The sequence below is a fragment of the Epinephelus fuscoguttatus genome, linkage group LG4 (assembly GCF_011397635.1).
Source record: "Epinephelus fuscoguttatus linkage group LG4, E.fuscoguttatus.final_Chr_v1".
NCBI classification, from domain to species: domain Eukaryota; kingdom Metazoa; phylum Chordata; class Actinopteri; order Perciformes; family Serranidae; genus Epinephelus; species Epinephelus fuscoguttatus.
In genome coordinates this window covers 33,301,205-33,323,695 of record NC_064755.1, presented here as the reverse complement: position 1 = coordinate 33,323,695, position 22,491 = coordinate 33,301,205, and the positions used below count along the sequence as shown (strand labels likewise).

The window sequence follows — 22,491 nt, the reverse complement described above, 5'->3', positions numbered from 1 at the left end:
TAATCAAGAACTCTTCTCCTATTGGCTGGGGGCGGTCACGTGACAACAGAATGGGGTCGCAGCCCATAGACATATGTCTATGGTCGCAGCCATAGATATCTGCAGAAGCCACTGTCATCAACTTTTTAAAACTCCTGTGTTGCGCAGGGTTTGTTATTATATCCCCCAGCACCATATCCAGACTCTGTCGAATACATCTTTTTGTTTTTAAAATGAGCATCCCAGTGGTGGACTTCGGCGCATACAGCCTGAGCAAAGAAGATGTTACAGAGGAGCAGATGCACAAGTTGAGCCAAGAGCTGAAAACAGCTTTTACGCAAGTTGGTTTTGTGTATCTGAAGAACACTGGGATCACTGAGGAGGAGGTGAGGATTACTTTGTTGAGGTATTCAGATCATTTACTTAATTAAAAGTAGTGCCACACCTTGAAAATACTCCATTACAGGTAAAAGGCGTGCCTGCAAAAGTGCTACCAGCAAAAGTGACTTCAAGTATCAGAAGTAAAAATACTCATTGTGCAGTAAAACGTTCCCTGTCAGTGATGTACTATACTATCTGACGATTTTGGATTAGTATGCATTAACTGCATGTGTCATTTTACTGCTGTAGATGTTTTAGGTTGTGCTTATTTGACCTCTTTTATATTTTGTACGGTAGTTTAATCTGCAGCAGTGTGTTATATTCTGTTAGCTGTCCTGTGAGGACTATGTATTTCTAAAAAAGTTCATGGTGTCAGAAAAACAACCTGTTTTCAGCTTTGTGACGATGCATTTCCCAGCTGATCCAAGAGGGTTTCAATGCTTTATTTAGCTCAAGGAGAAGGAAAATGTTCTCAACACATACAGGAACATTTAATCTTGCAGTTTATCAGAAAAAATGGGATGAAAAGATGTGATCTGAAAAGTAACTAAAGCTGTAATCATCATGTATTCATCTACAAATTCATGTAAATAAAGTCACAGCCTCTCACCGAAAATGGCAGATACTTGAATACTACAGTGCAAAATATTACAATTAAGTAATTTAACATAACGTAGACACTACAGTCAGAAAAAGGTTCAGGCTGAAGCTACAGCTTGTAACACCGACCCTTTTGATAGCACATCATATTCAGCACCAATAAAACAAATCAAAACAGGCAAACAAGGTGAAATACAACACACAAAAAAAAAAAACAATTTATAAAAGGCAACTTACACACTTTTAAGTTCCTGTACCCTGTTCTTGTAAGTCAGTATCGCAGTCTGATCATTAACAGTTATAGTTGATCAATACGTTATATTTTAACTTTTGTTTAGTTTTCTATATGTTCAGTGCAATGGTTTTTTCACACATGAATTACTGTCTGATAAGCTGGACTCAAACAGGCAAACTGAACACTAAAACCAGTAGACAGACTGTACACACAGGTGTTAAAAACATTGGGTAAACAGTCAAATACATATCATTGAAAATTTTTAACAAAATATGATTTTTTTAATTGGGAAAATATGATCAAATTTGCCGATATTTTTCTTGTATATGAAATTCTTCATGGCCTGGCAGACCCTCCACTCAGTGAATTCATTAAACAAAATCAGAACTCATCTACCAGATCTATCTTCAGGGGGGATTGTAAAATACCGCACAGAAAGAGCAGCTTTGGTCAGTCAGCCTTTTCCAATGGAACAGCGCACACCTTGAACACTGAACCCACATTCTCCAAATCAAAATGGTGGCTACTGGACAATCAAACATGTTGTCATGATCTGAATTAATGGTTAAGTCCTCATTTCATTACTGTATGTTAGGACTATGTGCTTTTGTATAGTATGTTTTCCTAAATGTCAGTCTTGCTATTTGTGCTTGTGTGCTGTTGTTCTTGCTTATTTGCTTTGTTTTGTGCTCTTGTGTGTTTGTTTGTGGCTACATGCTTTGGTCTATGTTGTGTTTTATGCTGTACTTTTGTGTAGTACGTTCTTCATGTTTTAAGTTATATGGTTATGCATTGTTTTATTAATAGTGCTTATGTCTTGTTGTTCTTTCCTATGTGCCTTGTTATGTGCTTTTGTCTATGGTTATGTGTTTGCTCTGTGCTTATGTGCCCTTCTATGGAGATGCCATCAATCTGATTTTAACTGTGCTTATGTGTTTCTGTGCTTTTGCATGTTATTTTGTCTTTTTCTTACATGCACTTACACCATCAACCTGCCAGGGACTGCAGATGAAAATTAGCCTGTATGGCTAAATCTGGCACATTTACATGGCTTAAGTGATCGTGTTCATTAATGTCCACTGTCCCTTTTGAAATAAAATTAACATAAACATGTTTTCAGTTCCTCATTACAACTTTTCCATAAACTCACTCCTTTAACTGAGGTACAGTGTAGTTTGGCATTGGTCCTCACCAATGGTTTTTTGAACATAAAAACGCCTCTCAGATCATGTTGACTTTTCTTCTGAAATGACCTTTGGATACTTTTCAGATAATTGTTTTGTTTTTTTGTTTTTTTTTGCTCTGCACATAATGAGAGCTGTTTTAAAGCTGACCAAATTCTTAAATTTCAGAGCATAAAATGGCCATACTTGAGTACAGTCCAAGTACTTTGAATTTGTATTTGAGTACAGTACTCAGGTGGAATGTGTCCTTTCTCCTGGTTCCTTTGGATAGGTGGATCGTGTTATGGCTGTATCGAAGACATTCTTCCTGCAGGCAGATGAATCGAAACGACCCTTCAGGAGGACAAACTTTGCAGTCAGTCCTAACCACGGCTGGGTGTCTGTGGAGACTGAGAGGTAGGAATCAGAAAATGAACACAACACACTTATTATCTACACAGTTTGCTCATTTTCAATTTAAATAACTTTTTTTTTCAGGTTGAATCCACGTCGACCTGGAGACCTAAAGGAGGCATTCAACATTTCTTCGTTTCACCCTGACATTGTAAAGATTCTCTGTCAATCTTTGACAGACTGTTATTACATAACAGAGATTAGTGCTTATTTATTTGTAGTTGTTTAGAGTTCAAAGTACAAGTTACACTATAAATGTTTTATTTTACCAGATAAAGTTCTGTTACAGCGCAATTCATAAATTTGTCTGCTAATGTTTTTGGCAGATAATGATTTATCAGTGATATATTAGTAGGCTTATTGCTGCATAAAGAAAACAGGAAATTACAGGACAGAAATGACATATGTTGGAAGTATGTTTCCCAATTACATATCGACCAGAGAGTAGAATTAAGTCCGTCATATTCATGTAGCCCATATCACAAATCATAATTTTGGTGCTCCTAAGGTCCAGTGTGTAGGATTGTGGGGGATATATTGGCAGAAATTGAATATAATATGATGATTATATTTTCTTTATTGTATAATCACCTGCAGATAAGAATGGTAGTGTTTTTCGTAGCCCAGAACAGGCAAACCAAACATTGGCTCTAGATAGGGCCATTCTAGCAGCCCTTCCTTGATGAGAGCTTCAGAAAAACACAGATTTTCAAACACAAAACTGCATTATTAAGTGTTTTTACCGGTTTTAATCACTGGGTGTGTTTGTTTTGGAGAGGAACAGACCTCTGCAGATAATTCAGTTCCCAGTAAAAACCTCCTTAATGTCTGGATCTTAGCCATCAGGGGAAAAAAGGTGACACACATTAGCAGGTGCTGGGCAAGCAACCCATCCCTGAAAAGCCAAACAGCACTGGGGAACACTGATTTTCAATTTGAAACTGCTTTATTCAGTGTTTTTACTGTTTTTAATCATCTAAATTGCCTCAATTTAGCTCCTGGTAAAAACTTCCTGGACAATGATCTTTAAGGCATCCTAACCTGGGGGAGTTTCAGATGGTTGCAATTAGCGATCCTCACCACTAGAGGCCAGTAAATCCCCCTAAATCCTACTCACTGTTTCTTTAAAATCTGCAAAGCATTCCATTTCCTTCTCAGTTTTTAGAATGTGCCTTGTTTCCCCCAATAAGACCATGAAAGTAGCAGAAGACTTTTATTTTGACAAAATAAAAGACACTTTCAACATAAATTGATGCATTAAAGGTGCAAATTGCTGCATAGAAATTCACTAGAATGCAGAAAATCAGGTGTTTGACACTCAAAATTTCTTGGTTGAGGACCCATAGACTGTGTACCATATGGGAAGTAGTCACCATGACATCACCCATTGGTTTATGGACTTCCGTTTTAAAGCCTCAAATTTGACAGTCTGCTGTTGCCATCTTTTCCATAACTTCCAAATTTGGATAAGAGGGTGGAGATTCCTCTGACTCATAGACTGCAGTGACGCCTTGCAGACAGCGTGTAACTCAAGTGGACCCACCTTTAAGTATGCGTAACTTAAAGCCTTAATTAAATGTAAACAGGCGAGTTATATAAAAATTCAACCCCTGTACAGTTGTCATGAATGTTAACATTAGCTATAGAGACAAAAACTGTTTTTTTGTACCAGGCTGTAACATGTTTATTTAGCTGTGAAGTTGGGCATTTTAACATGGGGGGTCTATGGGGATTGACTCGCTCTTGGAGCCAGCTTCAAGTGGCCATTAGGGGAACTGCAGTTTTTTGCACTTTTGCTTCAGCCTTGGAGGTTACCCTCGGTTGAAAACAATTAGAAACAAGGTTATTTTTCAAGTTTCTTGCACAGCCAATATTATCTGTCCTGGTCTTAACTCTTTGGTTATGTTATGTAAAAATAAAAAATAAAAAGAAAGGCTTATAAAGATTTTCTAACTTTCAAATATTAATGTCAGCTCCATAAATCCAGTATCAGTCTGGCTCGAAATAAGTTTTAAATTCAGATATCAAAAGATAAAACCCAACCCAGCAACAGCCTGTTCGCCCTGCTGCGATACAGACCTATCTTCTGTACTACCACCAGTCCTCCTCGCTCATCCTCCGTACTCCACCATAAAAAACAGTTTGGTTTAGTTTTTCTCTCTATAACCTAAAGGGACCACAACCTGTATGTCCTTGTATGACCCTGTGATGTAGATCGCCAATAAACAAACTTTGCACCTTCTGCTGTAGAAATGGCCGCCAGCTATAAAAGGATTCCAGGAGATCCAGACGTCTTTCTTCCACCGCTGTAAAGAGCTGAGTCTTCGTGTGCTGAGGGTCATGGCCCACAGCCTGGGTCTGGACTCGGAGGTGTTCCTGAATGCACACCGATTCATAGGAAGTATGTACACTTTACATTACATTACATTTATTTAGCTGATGCTTTTATTCAAAGTGACTTAAAATAAAAACATGCAATCATGTGAACCCAAAAAGTGTACATGAACCTCATCAAATATGCTGATTGAGTGCAACATTTAGAGACAGTTTGAGACAAATACAGAGGTGGGTTTCTTTACACTCACTGCTCTCACTACAGAATGTGCTGTTGTAGCTAGGGCTCAAGCTAACGACAGTCAGTGAGTCTCTATCAGCTGATATGTGGCAACACTGATCCCGTTGTTTATCTGCATGGAGTTTATCTGAGCATGTGAGGACCTTTTCAGGCACATGTCACATTCACGAAATTGTATTCTGCTGAGCATGTCAAATTAAGGAGACCTGCTCATGGGCACGGTGATGACAGCTTCTCAGCTAGTCTTGTGATTAAAACCTTTGTTGGTCTAAAAAAATTCACACAACACTCTGAATTAACATTGTCAACCCTCAGGTAACTCTAGTTATTCAGAAAAAATCAATATTCCTACTAGGCTGTTTACATGGCTAATGAAAACGAGTAATTAATATTCCTGTCTACATGCATACATTACAACTAACATTCCCCAACACATCGCTTATTATTTCAAAATATGGAGAAGTTAAACATCTAGAACCGCTTGTGCCATTTTGCGTCTTTGCATCAAAATGCAGTTCAAGTTCAACAAAGGTGGACTTGTTCAACTGTGGAACACAGCCTTAGTCTGTCGCTTGGGGTTGCAATATTTGCACATATCCAAAAACCTGTTAATATCCAAGTCTTTCGTAATGTTTAAAAGTAGGTGTATTTCTTCTTCCGGCCAGAAATGTGGCCTTCACTTTCATGCATGTATTTTTACAACGGCCTTGCAAACTGTTGGCAATTTGGTTTGTGTATGATGCAACCATCCACACACAGAGCCAGTTGTAAACAGACGAGAGGTGGTGTGTTGCAAACTGCAGTAAAAATCCAGAATCCGCTTGTACTTGTCGAAAGAATGCGCCTAAAACCCAAATAATACTGGCATATACCACATGTTTTAATCGGAAAATACTAAACCCAGAGTTGGTTTATTCTTAGACTTGTCAAAGGTGTTTGACACTGTTGATCACAACATCCTTATTGCAAATTACAGAAATATGGCTTTCATGATGTTGCTTTAAAATGGCTGCTTGATATTTAATAGAAAGAGAACAGTCTCTATTAATAGGTATGATTCAAATAGAGCCAAGCTACTTTGTGGAGTACGTCAGGGCTCCATTCTTGGACCTCTTTTGTTCTTGATTTACATAAATGACCTACATAGGGTCTTCCATCTCTACTATCATCATCTACATTGTGTATGGACACTGTCAAGGAAACAATAGAAAAGACCCTCTGTATACCCCACACAAGCTCATATTTACATGAACAGTACCACTATAAAGTAAATCCTCAGACAGCCAAGCCTTGGTCTTGTTGTTACACCTCAACCACGAACACCATGACCCCCAGTATAGTACCGAATCCCCACTGTGAACTCTTGTGATACTACCACCGTACGTAACGTACCAGGCAGGTTTTTTAACAGTGTCATCGTGTGTCCTCTAGCTGGTGAGAATGGCACAACTCTGCGGTCTCTGTACTACCCACCAATAAACCATGAGACAGTGAAGGAGGGTCAGCTGCGATGTGGTGAACATTCAGACTATGGCAGCATCACCCTGTTGTTTCAGTCTTCTGGGGGTCTGCAGGTAAAACTATTCACATCTCTACCAGTGGCACCTCCAGAAAGGCCACTCTTTTCAGTGGCCACATGGGGCTACTGAAAAGCTTGGGGTGGCACGACGAAACCAAAACTCATAACTGAATTAAAGTCAAGGATTACCAAACTGGAAATGTGTTTTTTTAAATACTTGTTATAGTTAAAGAAATCTTTAGGCAATGTAATCCTCCTGACACTTGTTAACCTTCAGGTGCGCACACGTTCAGGGGAATTCATCACTCCTTCCAAGGTCCCCGGAGCCGTCCTCATCAATATTGCTGACTTGATGCAGCGCTGGACCAGTGATGAGTTTGTCTCCGTGGTGAGTTCAGACGAACTCTTTGCAGATATGTTTCACAGCTTTTGTTGAATTAAGTGTTTGTATTACAACGATATAAGATTAATGACCAGACTGGGCATGTTTTAGCTTCCCCTCCCAGCCCCTCAGGCACTTCAGCCAAAATCTGGGGTTTAGTTACTCTGTAATCAGGGGGGGGCCAGGGGGTGGCTTCTACACTTGCCCAGGCCTCCTCTGATATCAGCAGCTCCCTCATAATGAGTGCAATATGAGCGCAGTGCAAAGCAGTGGTGATGAGCTAGCCAGTTGGATATGAACACGCACTAACATGCACATGCAGCTGGTCCAGCTTAGCACAACAAAACACAGAAGCTTGAACTGGTGACTGAATTCACTGCTCAGGATGCCGTCATCACGCCACTGTATTTTTACATAGCAAATAGTGGTTTCCTGCTATATTAATGCTCTAAATGCCACATACAGAACTTTTAACTTCAGAATAAATTCAAAAAGTTACACCATTTATATTATTTAGATTTATACAATGACAGTTGTCCCCTTTTCCTCAGCTCCACAGAGTTTTGCTGCCCCCTGCTGGAGACTCCAGCGGACGTCAGTCTCTGGCTTTCTTTGTCCAGCCAGATGATGAGGCTCTGATCACCTGCTGCGATGGCTCCAACAAATACCCTCCAGTTACAGGAGGTGGATACCTCAACCAGCGCCTCAAAGCCTCATACGAACAAAACTGAATCTCTGCCCATCACTTCATCTGGACACAACTGTCAATTACAGACTTGGAAAGTCTTTTATGTTTTATTATAAAGTCACTTTTATCAAACTGATCAATGTGTCACTTTGGATCCCATGTTGCTTTTTAAATTGTGAATATGATTGAGAGTATGATGTTGTTTTTTAGATAATCAGTGAACCAGTGTGTATGATTAAAAAAAAAAGACACACAAACCTCAAACTTGCAAGCTCATTCACTTTATTGTCCACATTCAAACCTTGTATGCCATAACAGGTTCATGAATTCCTCACACAGGACTTTGGGCGGTGGATTGATTTAAATGTTTCTTAAAAGCGACATAAGAAATAATATCAACTAATTTATTATACCTCAATTGCTCAACACATTGACCATCTTAGAGTCCTTAAATTTGACCCTTTGACTCTTTTTGGTAGTTTATTTAAAGTTTCTCATCTCCTATGACAGACACCAGGGCAAATTCAACCTGCTGCAGTACCATTTACAGTGGTGTGGAGAATTAATAAACATTATTCTATCATGAAAAAATGACAAATTCACAGTCACACAGTACACACACACAACCACTTCAGAATCCACACAATCATCACTCTAACACCAGCACAATTAAATTAAATTAAAAGATTTAAATAAATGTAACTTTATCTGTAAACTAAATATGTTCTTCAATCATCTGGTCCAAAGGATGTTTGCATTTTTTGTAGAAAATAACGTTCAGAGGAAATTTTCAGCTCTGTGTACATGAATAAGTTTCAAAAGATCTTAAAAAACAAAATGATCACTGGAGAGAACTGTGGGTGACGTTTGCAGCCTGCAGTCCTCGTAAGAGCTTATATAAAACAGTTAAGAGGTATCAGAGAACTAAATCACCTGTGATCCTAAGTGCTATATCGTAGGCAACTGGACTTGCTTGAGTTTCTTGAAGACGTTTAACCTCTCATCACGTGATTCCAACGACTCTGTAAGAGTTCACACCCACACAGTGTAAAGCCTGCAACTCCGCACTGTCCGTTCGAACTGAATGAAAGGTCAAATGTCTTCAAGGAACTCAAGCAAGTCCAGTTGCTTATGATATAGCATTTCAGATTACCATGACCTGGATGACTGAGAATATTCACCAACAAAATCACCTGTGATTTTTTTAAATAGTGATGAATAGCATACGTTTCAGCCCAGAGGAAAGTGCAATTAAAACATAAGATCTCTTATTGATCCAGACATAACTGAGTTCAATATAACATAAATATGAGATTTGGACTAATTTCTCATGCTTCTTAAATTCAGCTCCTGAAAAATAGTCTTCCTCTAATCTTTATCTGTCTGAAATAATCAGCTCTTGAGGTAACAGTAAGATCCAAAAAAACTCGATTGCCTCATAAATGAGCGTGTACAATCTCAGAAATTTGTCTCAGTGATTAAATTCAAGTCTCAACTCTGTGTATCTGTTCTCAGATTTAAGAAACCTCTGAGACGCCTATGAGCTTAGCAAAAGAACTCCTGCCGATTTATTCTTTGCTCCTCATTTCTCCTGAGAGGAGGTTCAGAATTTAGTCATCTCCAAATAAGAAGCTGATTTATTTCTGATGACACAAAGAAAAGACTACAGACTACAAAGCTGCAAAATTTTCCTCTGGGAAACCATCATACATACACATGGTCACATTTTAAAAGGAAACCAGTGTGAAAATAGACATGGTGATATGCAAGTTATTAAAGAAATTTTATAGATCCAGAATGTGTGTAAGTAAACATGCAGAAAATATTTCTCATATATTACTACATGGAAAAAAAGCAAATAGGACCATTTTCTTCTCGAGCCAGCAGCGCTACATAAACTCTAAAGTTTCTGATATTCATTTCTATGACATAATCTGCCCTATTTAATAGAATAAATAAATCATTTTCAAAGTATTTCCTCTAGGAGACAATATCAGTGACAATGAACTACAGTGTGTGCACTAAACAAAACATTCACTTTTCAGCCCCCCCCCAAAGCACTTCCCATGGAGAACAAAGTCCTTGCTGTGATAAAAGATCAAAATGACAAAAACAAAAGGGCCGATTGTTCACGAAGAAAACTGGAGCAGATACACATTTCTGATTCATGCGGCCCAATCGGGCATAATGGGCACTGGCACCGTATCGGAAGCCTGAAATCAGATTTTCTTATGTGCTCTTAATATTTAGGCAGATTGTTTTTTATCAAGTGGTGTTTTGAAAATCCTAAACACAAATGTAAAATTGGATTCATTACAAGAGAAACACACACAAACACACACGCTCACTGGCATCCATACAGCACACAGAGGATTTAGGCCTGCTAAGAGTGTCCTGGCACTGGTACATCTTGCTGCTGGTGACCAGGGGGCAGTGGTTGACTGTTGGCTGGTACGACTGGTGCTGGTTCACCTTCAGCTACAGGAGCGACCGGCTCTGCAACACAGAGTCATATTGGTACAAGATGATGACTTGTGTTCAGTGCTGTCCACTTGTGATCAGATCACCCAAGACGCATGTTATTAACAGATGTAAACAGGGTCTTTTTGATAATACTGCTGGAGGCGCACAATTTGAGCACTCCACTGATTTTACAAATAAAACTCAGTTTACTTGTCACAACTGTGACTTATCAGCCTGTGAAAACAGTTGCATAATCTCTTCTGTGGCTCTATCTCTCAACTTTAAACAACTGTAAAAATCTGTGTTCTGCATCAACACTCCTTGGTCAAATTAAGTTCAGACAATAATCATTGCAATTTTATACTTACGTTTGACCTCAGCTTTTAGCCTTTCCATTTCTTCTACTGCCTGAGAAAACAAGATAGAAAATGTTTGAGCATCACAAACTTCGTGGGAACCTCTGCTCAGTTTAATGTAAATATTTTGTAAGAACACAGCAGCACTATAACTGAACCGTAAGTTACAGTTTTAGATGCCAATATATCCCCTGAGTCATGATAAAAAAATAGCTGAATCCTGTTTGCTTTAACCTGCCCACTGCATCTCAAACTTGGCAGCAGTAAGTGCTGAACATGCAAAGAACCTACAGAATAACGTTTGAGTGCAGCTCAACAGTGCTGCTTCACCTATATAGAAGTTTCACATATAAACAAATCATGCATATCATTCATTACAACTTATTTAAAGGAATATTTCATCCCCTAATTGATCATTTGGATATCAGTTACTCACCCTGTGTTACGTTGAATGCATTAAGAAAATTTAGTGATTCTCACAAGCCTCCACGGTGAACGAAGAATCCACAAAAGGAGTCAATTTATGAACTATTTGCTGTTTAACAACTGCAAAACTATATAACAACATCAGTGCAGCATAATCCAAGTCTCATTTATCCAGTTTTATGTTCAGTACTTCACAAACATGTATTTTCACTAAAACCTCAAATTTGTAACTATACTGAAAGTGAAACTTATCCATGCTCTCTTCAAGGCCAGATTCCATTGACAAAAACAGTAATTTTACCTCGCTAAACACAGGAGCTGCTGATCTACAGCTGCCAAAGTCACACAATAACACAAAATAACTAACCGATCGAGGCAGCAGTAGACCAGCAGCTCCCGTGTTTTGCAAAGTAAAATTACTGTTTTTGCCAATGAAGTCTGGATTTAACGGCAGCATAGATAAGTGTCACTTTTAGAAACAGTATATAAATAATAAATAGTCCGGTTTTAGTGAAAATGCATGTGTTTAGGATGTACTGAGCACACCACTGGATAAATTAGACTTGGATAATACTGCAGGACTTCTAATGTTATTAAACACAGACACAAAAATGTTCTCAATTTTTGGATTCTTCATCAAAGTTCTCTTCCTGAATTCAAAGTAACACAAAATGAGTAACTGATATACAAATGATCATTTGGGGCATGACATATTCCTTTAAAATAACTATGAGTTACTGTGTGAGTATTACTCCACCTGATTGCACCTGTAAATAATTTGTTTTTTTTGTTCACCTGCTGTAGCTCCATCTTCTGAGCATTAAGTTCTTCCTGTTTCCTTTCGAGCTCCTCCCTCTGTTTCTGCAGCTCGGCTGACTTCTGGTTGATATCGTTCTCTTCGTTGACCAGATGCTGTTCATACTCTTTCAGCTCCTCCTCGGTGTAAAGGGGGCTTTTATCTAAAGTCTGAGGAGGGCAGGGAATTATAGGATGTAATGAATTTAATATGGAATAGGATGATTGACAGTCCCAACTGTGTCACATGGTTTTAAATTAGGCAATCTGCAAAAGGACTGTTTACTACCTTGCATTTGTACGACTTTAATCAGTTCAGAGAAGCTTGATAAAATACACTAACATGACAGCTAAGTCAACCAAACTTTGACTCAACTCAGTAAACACCATCTTCTCAAGAGAAACTTAGCATTTTTTTCCTATAAAATCTAGCTCTTACCTCCCACTCGTCTTTCTCCACGAACTCCTCCTTCTTCGTGGCCGCCATGAACTCGTTCAGTGACACGAGTCTGTCTTTATCAGTGTCCACCTGAAGATCAACACACAAAGCTGCTTTAATCAACATCAGGGTCAATAAATGGTCTTTAACATTGATTGTAAGCCATAGGAAAGCTTCAACTTTTAAACTCTGTGCTAAAACACTGCCTGTTACTGTTAAGCATAACTAGTTCTTTTCCATCTTGCAGCACTGATAATGTCTGCACAAGTTTGTGTACAGTTTGTCTCTGAAGTTTGCCACTTCTCCATCAATGACAATTCGAGTGATATCTGATGCACTACTGTTCTGATTTCGACACTGCTCAGATGGATAATGAATTTTTGCACTGTATTTTAGTGCTTTCATTATGCTTTTTACTGACTGTATTAAAATGATGCTGTATCATTTGTAGGACCTGGTCAGGGCTGATCATCACTGTATCAACAATTATTGGCTCACCTCATTCATAACGTGCTCTCTCATTCGCAGTCTCTCTTCCTCCATCTCAACCATGTCGTCTTCTTCATTTTCGGGGTTGTACACCTTCTCAAGCTTGGAGACACACACAGATGCAAATTTTACCTTGAAAGTTTCTTCATTTATGTTACAATATATCATAAAGCATGCAGAGCGAGGGCAGTTAGACATAAATCCATGAACATAAATACCTCTTTAGTGAAGAGAGCTTCAAGCTCGCTCTCATCAAAGAAGCCGTCTCCGTTGGTGTCTGCCACACAAAACAAATTACTGGAATGAACACATAATTTTACCCATAGATTGTTTCATCACAGACATATCAGATTAGTATTATGTCAACAGTGTGAGGCTATATGGTGCTCACTGGATCATTGGTCTATGCACAACACATTCGGCCACAAAGATCCTTTTTGGACGAGGTCGTTAGCCATCCTTGGCTCTTTAGACACATATAGGGTCTCTGGTTACCGTGCATTTTGAAGAAGGTCTTGGGATCAAAGTTATCTGGGTCCAAACCGTCTGACTCCTGCCACACCTCCTTCAGCTGGTCCTCACTGCCCTGCACACACCATACACCACAGCAGGTGTCAGTTTATCTTCGAACACATCACCTCATAGTTTCCTTCGGGGTGTCTTCTATGCTTTTTTTTTTTAATCAACCCTCCCATGATCATTTATATCAAACCTCAGTAATCTGCAATCTTCTTTTTAATGCTAAACTAAATGAGTTATAATCTCTATTTGCATATATTAATTTCATTACAGCAGGAGTCTTACCGGGTGGTTGATTTTCGGATGGTCGGCATGTTTCTTTCTCATCTCCTCGTAGTGCTGCTCCTCCTTTTTTCGGTCCTCCTCATTCATGGCCTTCAGACGTTCCCTCCTCTCGTGCTCCTTCATCATTTCATACCTCTTGAACTCATCATGGCGGTCCTTGTCAAAGTTCTCCAGGTCTTTGGTCGCCTATAAAAAAAAACAAAAAGAGGAGAAGGGGAAATTCGCACCTGGATTTTACTGCTTATACTGGTACACTTGCTTTTCTGGAGTTGAACAGAAGTGGTGTAATCGGACTTGCCGTGGTAACGCTAGAGCAAATTGCCTGGCTGAATGAATTTCAGTTCCATAGCTCACACAAGGTACATGGCATTTAGTGAAGTGATGTCCCAGGTAGGATCAATCAAACATGGTCCTTGTGTTTAGCTCATGCAGTGCAAATCACACTAATTGTTAAGTGCTTATATATGCAGTATCTAATGGGTGCTGATGATGTACTAATGCACCTCTGTTCTGCCCTACAAAGCCACTCAGCAGCAGCAGTAACAGCATGGATAGTAAAACTGAGAGTCCTTTATGTCTTTAATATTATACATTTGATCCCAGTGAATCTGATACTATTGTTTTGGACTGATTTGTGTGAGAGGAACTTGCAGATGAGTCTTTATTCTACAGCCCTGCCTGGTTTTGCCTGGCACATACAGTTCCCACACATTTTTACCGATGAATTTTCCAAACCTTTCAATAATATTTTACCCCATTTCCGTGACTTTATTCAAGTTGTTTAAAATGGGTATGCCTATTTAGTGATACAGCTATGCATTATTAAACATGCATGTCCTAGCAAACTGCTAGCACTTGCCAACTTTACTCGCTCAGACATTCCAGCTGCCACCATCCAGATGCATATGCCAATATACCAGATCTGCGCATATGGGTGCTTTACAAAACGTAAAGTTAGGGTGATATTAAAACCAAAGATGCTGTAGATGTCAATGCAATTTGAGTTGTGTTTGCATTGTAATTTTGACATGTGTGCATGCATTTATTGCTTGTTAAACAAACGTTTGTTTTATGGGCATATCTAATAATTCTTCTGTGACCTTGGCCTGAACTTGGGCTTAAGCGATACCTTAATAAATTAAGGTTTGTCACCATCATGTCCCTTCAAGTCCTCCCCCCACCAAGTGGGCCTATTCAGCCTAGCCGAATATTGCTTATCGAGACATCTACCTACATGTATAGATGTCCGGATCATAATGACACCTGGTGATTTAATCAAATACATTTGATTGTTTGCATTTCACAAAGCACCCCCAGGGCATACACAGTAAATAATGACATGCAGTGAACTGTACACTCTACTGTAAAACCAGAATGATGTGCAAACCCTGTGAACTGACTTCCCCTTTGTTTTTTTTTTAGTTAACAGGAAACATGTTGTTCTTTCAAACTCTCAACACAAAGCTGTGACTGCCTCAAAGTTATTACTTCTACAATCTAAAAATGCCGGAGAGGTCAATACAGGTAACATGTGAGTGATCGAGAGACACGGCTCACAGTGTGACACCTGTAATCCTCTCCAGGCTCTTCCATACTAATTATGGATATAATATGAGGCAGGGTGTTCTTTACTGTGATTACAGGTTTGACTGTGGTAAACAGCAGTACAGTGTAGAAGTACCGGGCTCAGAAAAAGGTAGAAACTCTAAGGGTCTAAGACAAAAAGCAGGAACAATCCCAATCTCCAACAAAATGTAGAAATCTGTATCTAAGATAACCTGCGTGTGTGTGTGTGGCCACAACGTGTCGAGTGTATGTGGGAGGAAGTCTGACAACAAATTTTTTGATACTTGTGCTACTTGAGCAGTCAAGGCTTCAACAGTTATTCCTCTGAAATAAGTCTTTATTTAATATTTTAACTGTACCGATTGGATGAGGCGGTCCAGGTCCTCCACCTCAAAAGTGTTGGGGTTCATATGGCTGAGGTGGTCAAACTGTTTGAGCAGGGCCTGGTGGTCCACTGTCCGGCCTGCAAGGGAGGGAATGATGATACATTTTATTTAACTGTAAAGCAGTTAGATCAAGTGTTTTGCAGTTATAGAAACAAAATATGAAACAGATATTGTACTTATCTCAGACTGCATTCACTAAAAACTATGGTGATGTCATTTACATGCATACATCTTCAGGTGTTTCCACATATAGTCCTTTTAAAACAAACCAAACTCAGTCCTCTTAAAGTGCACCAAAAAGTGGACCAACAGAAAAGGGACTCAGTTCTTTTACTCCTCGTCTTGCGTCCTTGCAAGCATTACAGGATGACATGGTTTTGCCTGTTTTTTCCAGCGTACCTGTGCAACAGTATGTGATCTAGAGGGCTGAATACAATGGCAAAAAGCAAAAAGAACCTTTGTGTTCACAGTGCACAGGTTAAGCAAACCTCACGGTGGACTTGAAGCGAACTGTACTCAGACCACCTCCTGATGTAGTCTATCATGCTGCCTTGGGGTTTGAAACTGGTGCAAGCTTCCATACACATCATTGTAAATCAATTTTTAGAATATAACAATTTTTACTGCAGAAATTTTTATTCTAATCTTAATCATAGAACAATGTTATTGCTTGTTAGTGCCATTATTTGCCAAGATTCTTTGTAGCCTCGGGTTCCTGTATGTTTTATGTCTGTTGTTGTGTTTTGATTTGTCACTGTCCCTGTTTGTACTTGTATTTAAGATAATTTAATGTTGCTGGTCATTTTGATCAGGACTCTCTGGCTGATCAATGCATCTTAATTGGACTTTTCTGGTTAAATAAAGGAGTAATAAAATAAAAAAGAGAAAGAGAGACTGTGTCATTCAACCCATTGGTTACGCTCTGCCATGTGTTTACCAAAGACATTTTGTGCTTCAGTAGGTCCTCAGTACATAACTGACACACAGCCTGGCAGCACCGGCTTTGTTTGCTCAAGCTTCAGCTTAAATTTACTCTGGAACAGAGTTAAGTAAGATTAATGTATTCAGGGTGTCGTCATGTATCAGACACTTAAATTTAATGCTTTTTAAAACCTTTTCAGGATCATTTTAATCAAATTTAAGACTCATTTTTAGACAAATCATCATTTTCTTATTCAAACATTGCAGTTTAGCATAAAGGTAAGTTCACACTGGCCACTTTCAGCCACTGTTAACTGAGGTAGGCGCAGTATTACATCATGTTCCTCTATCTAAGAGCCACATCCTATATTTAATGACCCGTCTGCTGATGTGTGTTACAACACTTCTTGTGAAACTTCAAGAAGCAGAAGTTTGTAACTGACACATCAGCAAGACATGCAGGAACACTCACCATTCCCTCCCTGAATGTCAAGTTTGGCTTTGATGAGCATGCGCAGCCTGTTCATCTCCTCCCTCTTTAGCTCGTCCAGCTTGGTCCGAAAGTTGTGGTGGACAAAGTTCAGCTCTTTGGAAAGTTTGCCTTGCTGCAAGCGGGAAAATACACAGTCCGATACAAGGTGTTCATGTCAACAAAGAGCTTGCAAAATATTGGCATGTTTAGTGAGTGTGCAGATGTACCTTGATGTCATCCATGTTTGCATTTTTGAGCTTTTCTTTAAAGTGGGGGTCTTTCTCGAGGTACTCGATGACTTCCCTGAGGTAGCGGTCGTAGTGTAGCCCAGTCTCCTGAAGCACAAACCGAAGCAGACATGACTGCTTGTTAATGGAGGACCAAAATCTATATTTAACTTGATAATATCAAACTTGACTTGGGGCCATTATGTAAAACTGTGACTCGCAACTCGTGCTAATGAACAGTGGCACTTTATTTAACCTGATATTGCTGTTGTTTGTTTTAAGCAAATACTCTGAAATTCACTGAATGAAATTTTCCTGTCAACCATTGACCCAGCCCTGTCTAACACACTGTTAGCAAATGATTCCCTCCTTTGGATGACTGAGAGGTATTTGGTGTATTTAGCTGTGAGTGTGATTTAAACGTGTCATTGCTGTATATATGACCCTGCCCATCCCACTTACAGCACTCTGTGGTGGCCCGAGTTCCTCCTCTTGGGGCTTTGCTTTGGTCTTGTCCACACTGATAGGCACTGACTGGATACACAGCCACAAACTCAGCAGAACCAGCCCACAGTGGACCAAGGCTTTACCCCTCACCATCTGGTTAGGTACATAAGAAGAAGAAAAATGATAATGTTATTAGGCCAAAGTGTCAGTATCAAAGCAGTACAGTGTGGGCAGGTGTTTCACCTTTAGGGGAGACCGGAGTTAGTTGTCACAAGGGTTGGTTGTCACAGTGCTGATTACAGCCGCACTAGAGGGCGCTGTGACATTATGTTGATAGCAAACAGTTAGCCTGACATCCTGCTCATTTTGCACTGGTCATTTTGTGGAACACACACAAAATATTAAAGGTGAGAAGATATTTTGTAATTTTTATGGGTCAGAGTTGCCTCATTTTTCATGTTGGTGTTGTTTTTGTATTAAAAGCTTGCAGGTTATTAGTCGTTTAAAAATCAAACACTCATGAAAAAGTTGAAGGTAAGAACTTTGATTTGAGTCGACTTTTAGCTAGCAGGCTAAAGCTATGTGGTAGCTAACTTAAAATTTTTGTCAAGAGATCAGTTGGGGACGGTTGTCTCACTGCTCTGAGGGCTGGTTGTCACACGTGTGACAGTTCAGAAAGACAGTCAGCATGGCAAACATGTTATAGTACATAGTATGTTCTCAGGTGTTTTCGATGGCGGCGACAGTGGTGCAGTCGTTAGCAGTGGTTAACATTGTCGCCTCACAGCAAGAGGGTCCCTGGTTCAAACCCAGGGTGGGGGTTTGGAACCCTAGGGTGTGGGAGCCCTTCTGTGGGGAGTTTGCATGTTCTCCCCGTGTCATCGTGAGTTTCTTCCAGGTACTCCAGCTTCCTCCCACAGTCCAAAGACATGCAGGTTAATTGGTGACTCTAAATTGTCCGTAGGTGTGAATGTGAGTGTGAATGGTTGTCTGTCTCTATGTGTCAGCCCTGTGATAGTCTGGTGACCTGTCCAGGGTGTACCCTGCCTCTCACCCAATGTCAGCTGGGATAGGCTCCAGCCCCCCGCGACCCTCAAGAGGATAGGCGGTTACAAAAAATGAATGAATGAATGACTGCTTTTGATTACACACACAAATGCACACATTGTTACTTTAATTCCTCATTAGAAAACAACCTTGTATCTAAACAGATACATACTTCAACCTAGGTCATTTGACATTTTAACAGAAGTTCCTGGTCATATTTATTCCAATCTCACTGTTTGATTTAATGTTATATTCATAATGAATTGTTATGAACAATGGCTTTAATAAAAGCTAGATTTTTTTTAGCACTGTAGATTCCTTCATTTTACCTCTCATTTCACCTGGTTCAAATTCGGGGAGTACTATTATAGAGGTGGTATTCATTTCAAAACATATGTGGTCTTTCTATTTTAAAATAACTTAAAAGTTATACATGTTTTTTGAATCTTTTTTCTTCCTGAAACCCCACTGATAACTGCGGGGACAACCAACTCTGTGATGGGGTTTTCAGTGTGTCTTTGATGGTTAACTACTTCTTGTTACAGTGAGTTGTAAAAATTAAAGGTATGCCCATTTTAAGCCAAGACCTTAAGCTTTCATTTAATGTAGGAATGACTATTGAAAGATGTTTTGGTGATGAACAGTTCACACAAGAGTAAAAAGGTGCAACAACCAACCCTTGTCTCCCCTTCAACACTCAACACCTTAATTTCTCAAGCATTGCAAAAAGGTTACAAGCCACAACTCCACCTGCAGACGGTATGAGCTGAGGTTATGCAAGTTAGTCTTAATCTCAAAAGCAACTCTCCACCACAAGCACAGCCCTGTGCAACACACGTGTTTGGTGGATAAAGACACAGTGAAATTCCTCCACCACAGCCTCATAACTTAAAACCTGTAACTCATAATTCATGATGAACACACAAGCTAACTATCGTTTAAAGAACAGGTTGTTTTCGTGAGGATGGCTAGTTAATTCATTATCCCACAGCTCTAGAAAAGCTACGAACTAGCCTCAGTTTATGTAGTAAATTACGATAATAAATCACATTTCATGTAAATTAACATCTACTCATAAACCGACACTTACTTTAAGCTCCTCTTCTTTATTACCGCGCTTTGAGTTTTCCTCCTCCGGAGCTTCCCTGGAGCTTGTTTACAGCTGTCATCCACCACCAATCCACCACCAATAATACAAGCCTCCTATGGCCACAACCTACACAAAAAAGATTGTGCTCTCCATGGCAACGCCCCGCCCCCGGCGCCTCTGATTGGGCAGAAAAGTCTACTTTCTTTGTAAAATAGTCGCGTTGAGAGCTGATTGGACGGCGGACATGTCAGTCAAAGTGTATCACGGTGTCAACCCTTGGCTTAAGGTGCGTTGAGCCAAACTGTACGTGGCGTTCAGTCAACCTCCGACGAGGGCGGGGTTAGTGTTTGGTGTAGGAAAGAGCAGCATTATAATAGTTTAAAACTGGATTAGACATACTCAAATAAATACACACATATTATATATTTATAATATATAATATATAATATATGATGTAATATATAATAAAGTAAATACATAAAAATACATAATATTAAAATAAAATATAAAAATGAACATTTATATTGAAGAATATTGAAAATTAAAGAATGTGATGTTAGAGACATGTGCTTGATTTTCTCGAGAGGCCACTATGTTTGAATAGTTGTTGTTTTATTGTGGATTTTTGTATTATATGTTCCATTTGCTGCATTTTAAATGTGTTTTGACTGGACAGGTCTCTCTTGTAAAAGTGATTTTCATTCTTAATGGGACTTCCTGCTTAAACAATAATCAAATAAATAAATAAATCAGGATAATTAAACAATGAACAAAAATGCAACAACAACAAAAACAAAATAATAAATATCAAGTAACAAGACACAGGAATTCATACTCCTAACAGAACCTGAAAGTGATCATTCAATTATAGATTACAGAAAAATGTTTGTGTGTATTGCCCCATAGGCCATATAAGTAAAGAACTATATTTAAAAATGCATAATTTGTGTGTCATGTGCATGTGTATTTAGTCTTGATTTTTGCATCATTATGGTACTTTTCATTCAAATGTCAAACAAATAATGCTTATGCAGTCTTGCTGTACGTAGTCATAGCATGCCGGTGCAAAACTTAGGCCTACATAAAGTCCGAACAGTGGTGGGAGAAGTATTAAGATCTTTTATTGAAGTAAAAGTACTCAGTACTTTGTGATATGTATTACACTGTGCAACAGTACAATATAAAAAATACTTCATTAAAGTAAAAGTATAATTGCTACAAGGTAGCCATTTTATGTTTATTATAATTACAATGGAAGCATTACTGTGTAAGAGCATGAAAGCATGACTGGACAGGTCTACTGGACACAGGTTCGGGGGCCCAAAGTGTCAGGTGCCCGATCTGCAAAATGTCTCTCAGATTACTATGAGACTCAAAATGGCCACAAAGAGATGCAAAGAAACTGCAGAGAGAGACACAAAACCACAAAAAGATGCACAATGACTACAAAGAGATGCAAACAACAACAAAAGAGGCAAAACCACAAAGTCTGTGTGTCTTGCCTCTGTGAGAGCCTTTTCTATATCTGTGCTACAGCTATCTGTGCTATACATTGCTTGTGTAAATGTCTTATGTACATGAAATCTGTGAGAAAGTTGTCTTTATCATGTTAGGCGAAATACACAAAGAAAAAGGATGTGGCCTCTGTCATTGTTATTTCATTACATATTAGTCTATGTTTGGGTTTTCATCACTGACAACATAAACTGCATTTTAATGTGGTATCATGGGTTGAATGTAACTAAATACATTTACTCAAATACTGAATTTTTGAGATACTTGTACTTTACTAGAGTATTTCCTTTCATGCTACTTTACAGTGGTGTAACAGAAGGTATATGCAGATACATGTGGTATACCCACCTCTTTTCTCTGAATGTTTACAGTATATCCACCTATCAGCCAAAAGGCCACTGGAATATACAGACGAGTCTACCCAGAGTCGTAGAATATAACATCAGACAGACACACAATAGAACATCTATTTAAGGGCTCTGAGAATACCTACTTCCTCCTCAGTAGTCTACCCATCTGCCTAGTCGTACACTGACCTCATCAACTACTACCACACCACTGACCTTCTACTTCTACTCCACTACAGTATGAAGGCCAATATTGTACTCTTCACTCCACTACATTTATCTTAAAGCTGTACTTGCATTACAGACTCAGATCATTGACACAAAATATAAATCAACTAATAATGTATGACATATTATTCTGGGTTGAGATACCCACCAGTTTGTAAAGCAGCTGCCAATACTTATGTGCTTTTTTCTAAAGAGGAGAACCACCTAAATGACGTGTTTCATAAGCTTATTTTTAAGGTCTAGGAAAGTTCAGTCGACATTTGTGAACATGAGCGACTCTCTCTCAAAGCCAGAAACCAGGAAAGTCTCAAACTTGTGATGTCACAGGGCAGTGGTCCTTAAATGGTGTGCTGCGGCAAAATGATGTGCTGTGATGCAAATCTAGGTGTGCCGTGGGATTTGGTCATAAACACACATTATTATTGCAACATTCAACTGAGCCTATACAAACAGTTATGAATGAATTTTAAATGGACCGTATCAATATGTTGTGCATTCCCATTTCCTAATAAAGAGGCAAACTCTACCTAAATAGAA

General features: G+C 39.1%; 2 protein-coding genes across 2 annotated transcripts; one reads left to right on the top strand and one right to left on the bottom strand.

The window, feature by feature from the left end:
• Positions 1-81: 81 nt before the first annotated feature.
• si:dkey-10o6.2 (uncharacterized protein LOC100124608 homolog) lies at positions 82-8,179 on the top strand. The gene is made up of 7 exons (XM_049573288.1): positions 82-365; positions 2,651-2,775; positions 2,857-2,923; positions 5,023-5,173; positions 6,779-6,921; positions 7,144-7,254; positions 7,800-8,179. Exons 1-7 carry the CDS (start codon positions 213-215, stop codon positions 7,977-7,979), a joined length of 930 nt encoding a protein of 309 aa, XP_049429245.1. The 5' UTR covers positions 82-212; the 3' UTR covers positions 7,980-8,179.
• A 22-nt stretch (positions 8,180-8,201) lies between these two features.
• On the bottom strand, positions 8,202-20,008 carry LOC125886907 (nucleobindin-2-like). The gene is made up of 13 exons (XM_049573280.1): positions 19,865-20,008; positions 17,743-17,880; positions 17,281-17,388; positions 17,054-17,186; positions 15,634-15,737; positions 13,709-13,894; positions 13,400-13,490; positions 13,123-13,181; positions 12,914-13,006; positions 12,416-12,505; positions 11,977-12,147; positions 10,768-10,807; positions 8,202-10,432 (listed from the first exon to the last, which is right to left on the bottom strand). The coding sequence occupies exons 2-13, from the start codon at positions 17,878-17,880 to the stop codon at positions 10,320-10,322; spliced, it is 1,326 nt and encodes a 441-aa protein (XP_049429237.1). The 5' UTR covers positions 19,865-20,008; the 3' UTR covers positions 8,202-10,319.
• Positions 20,009-22,491: the final 2,483 nt, after the last annotated feature.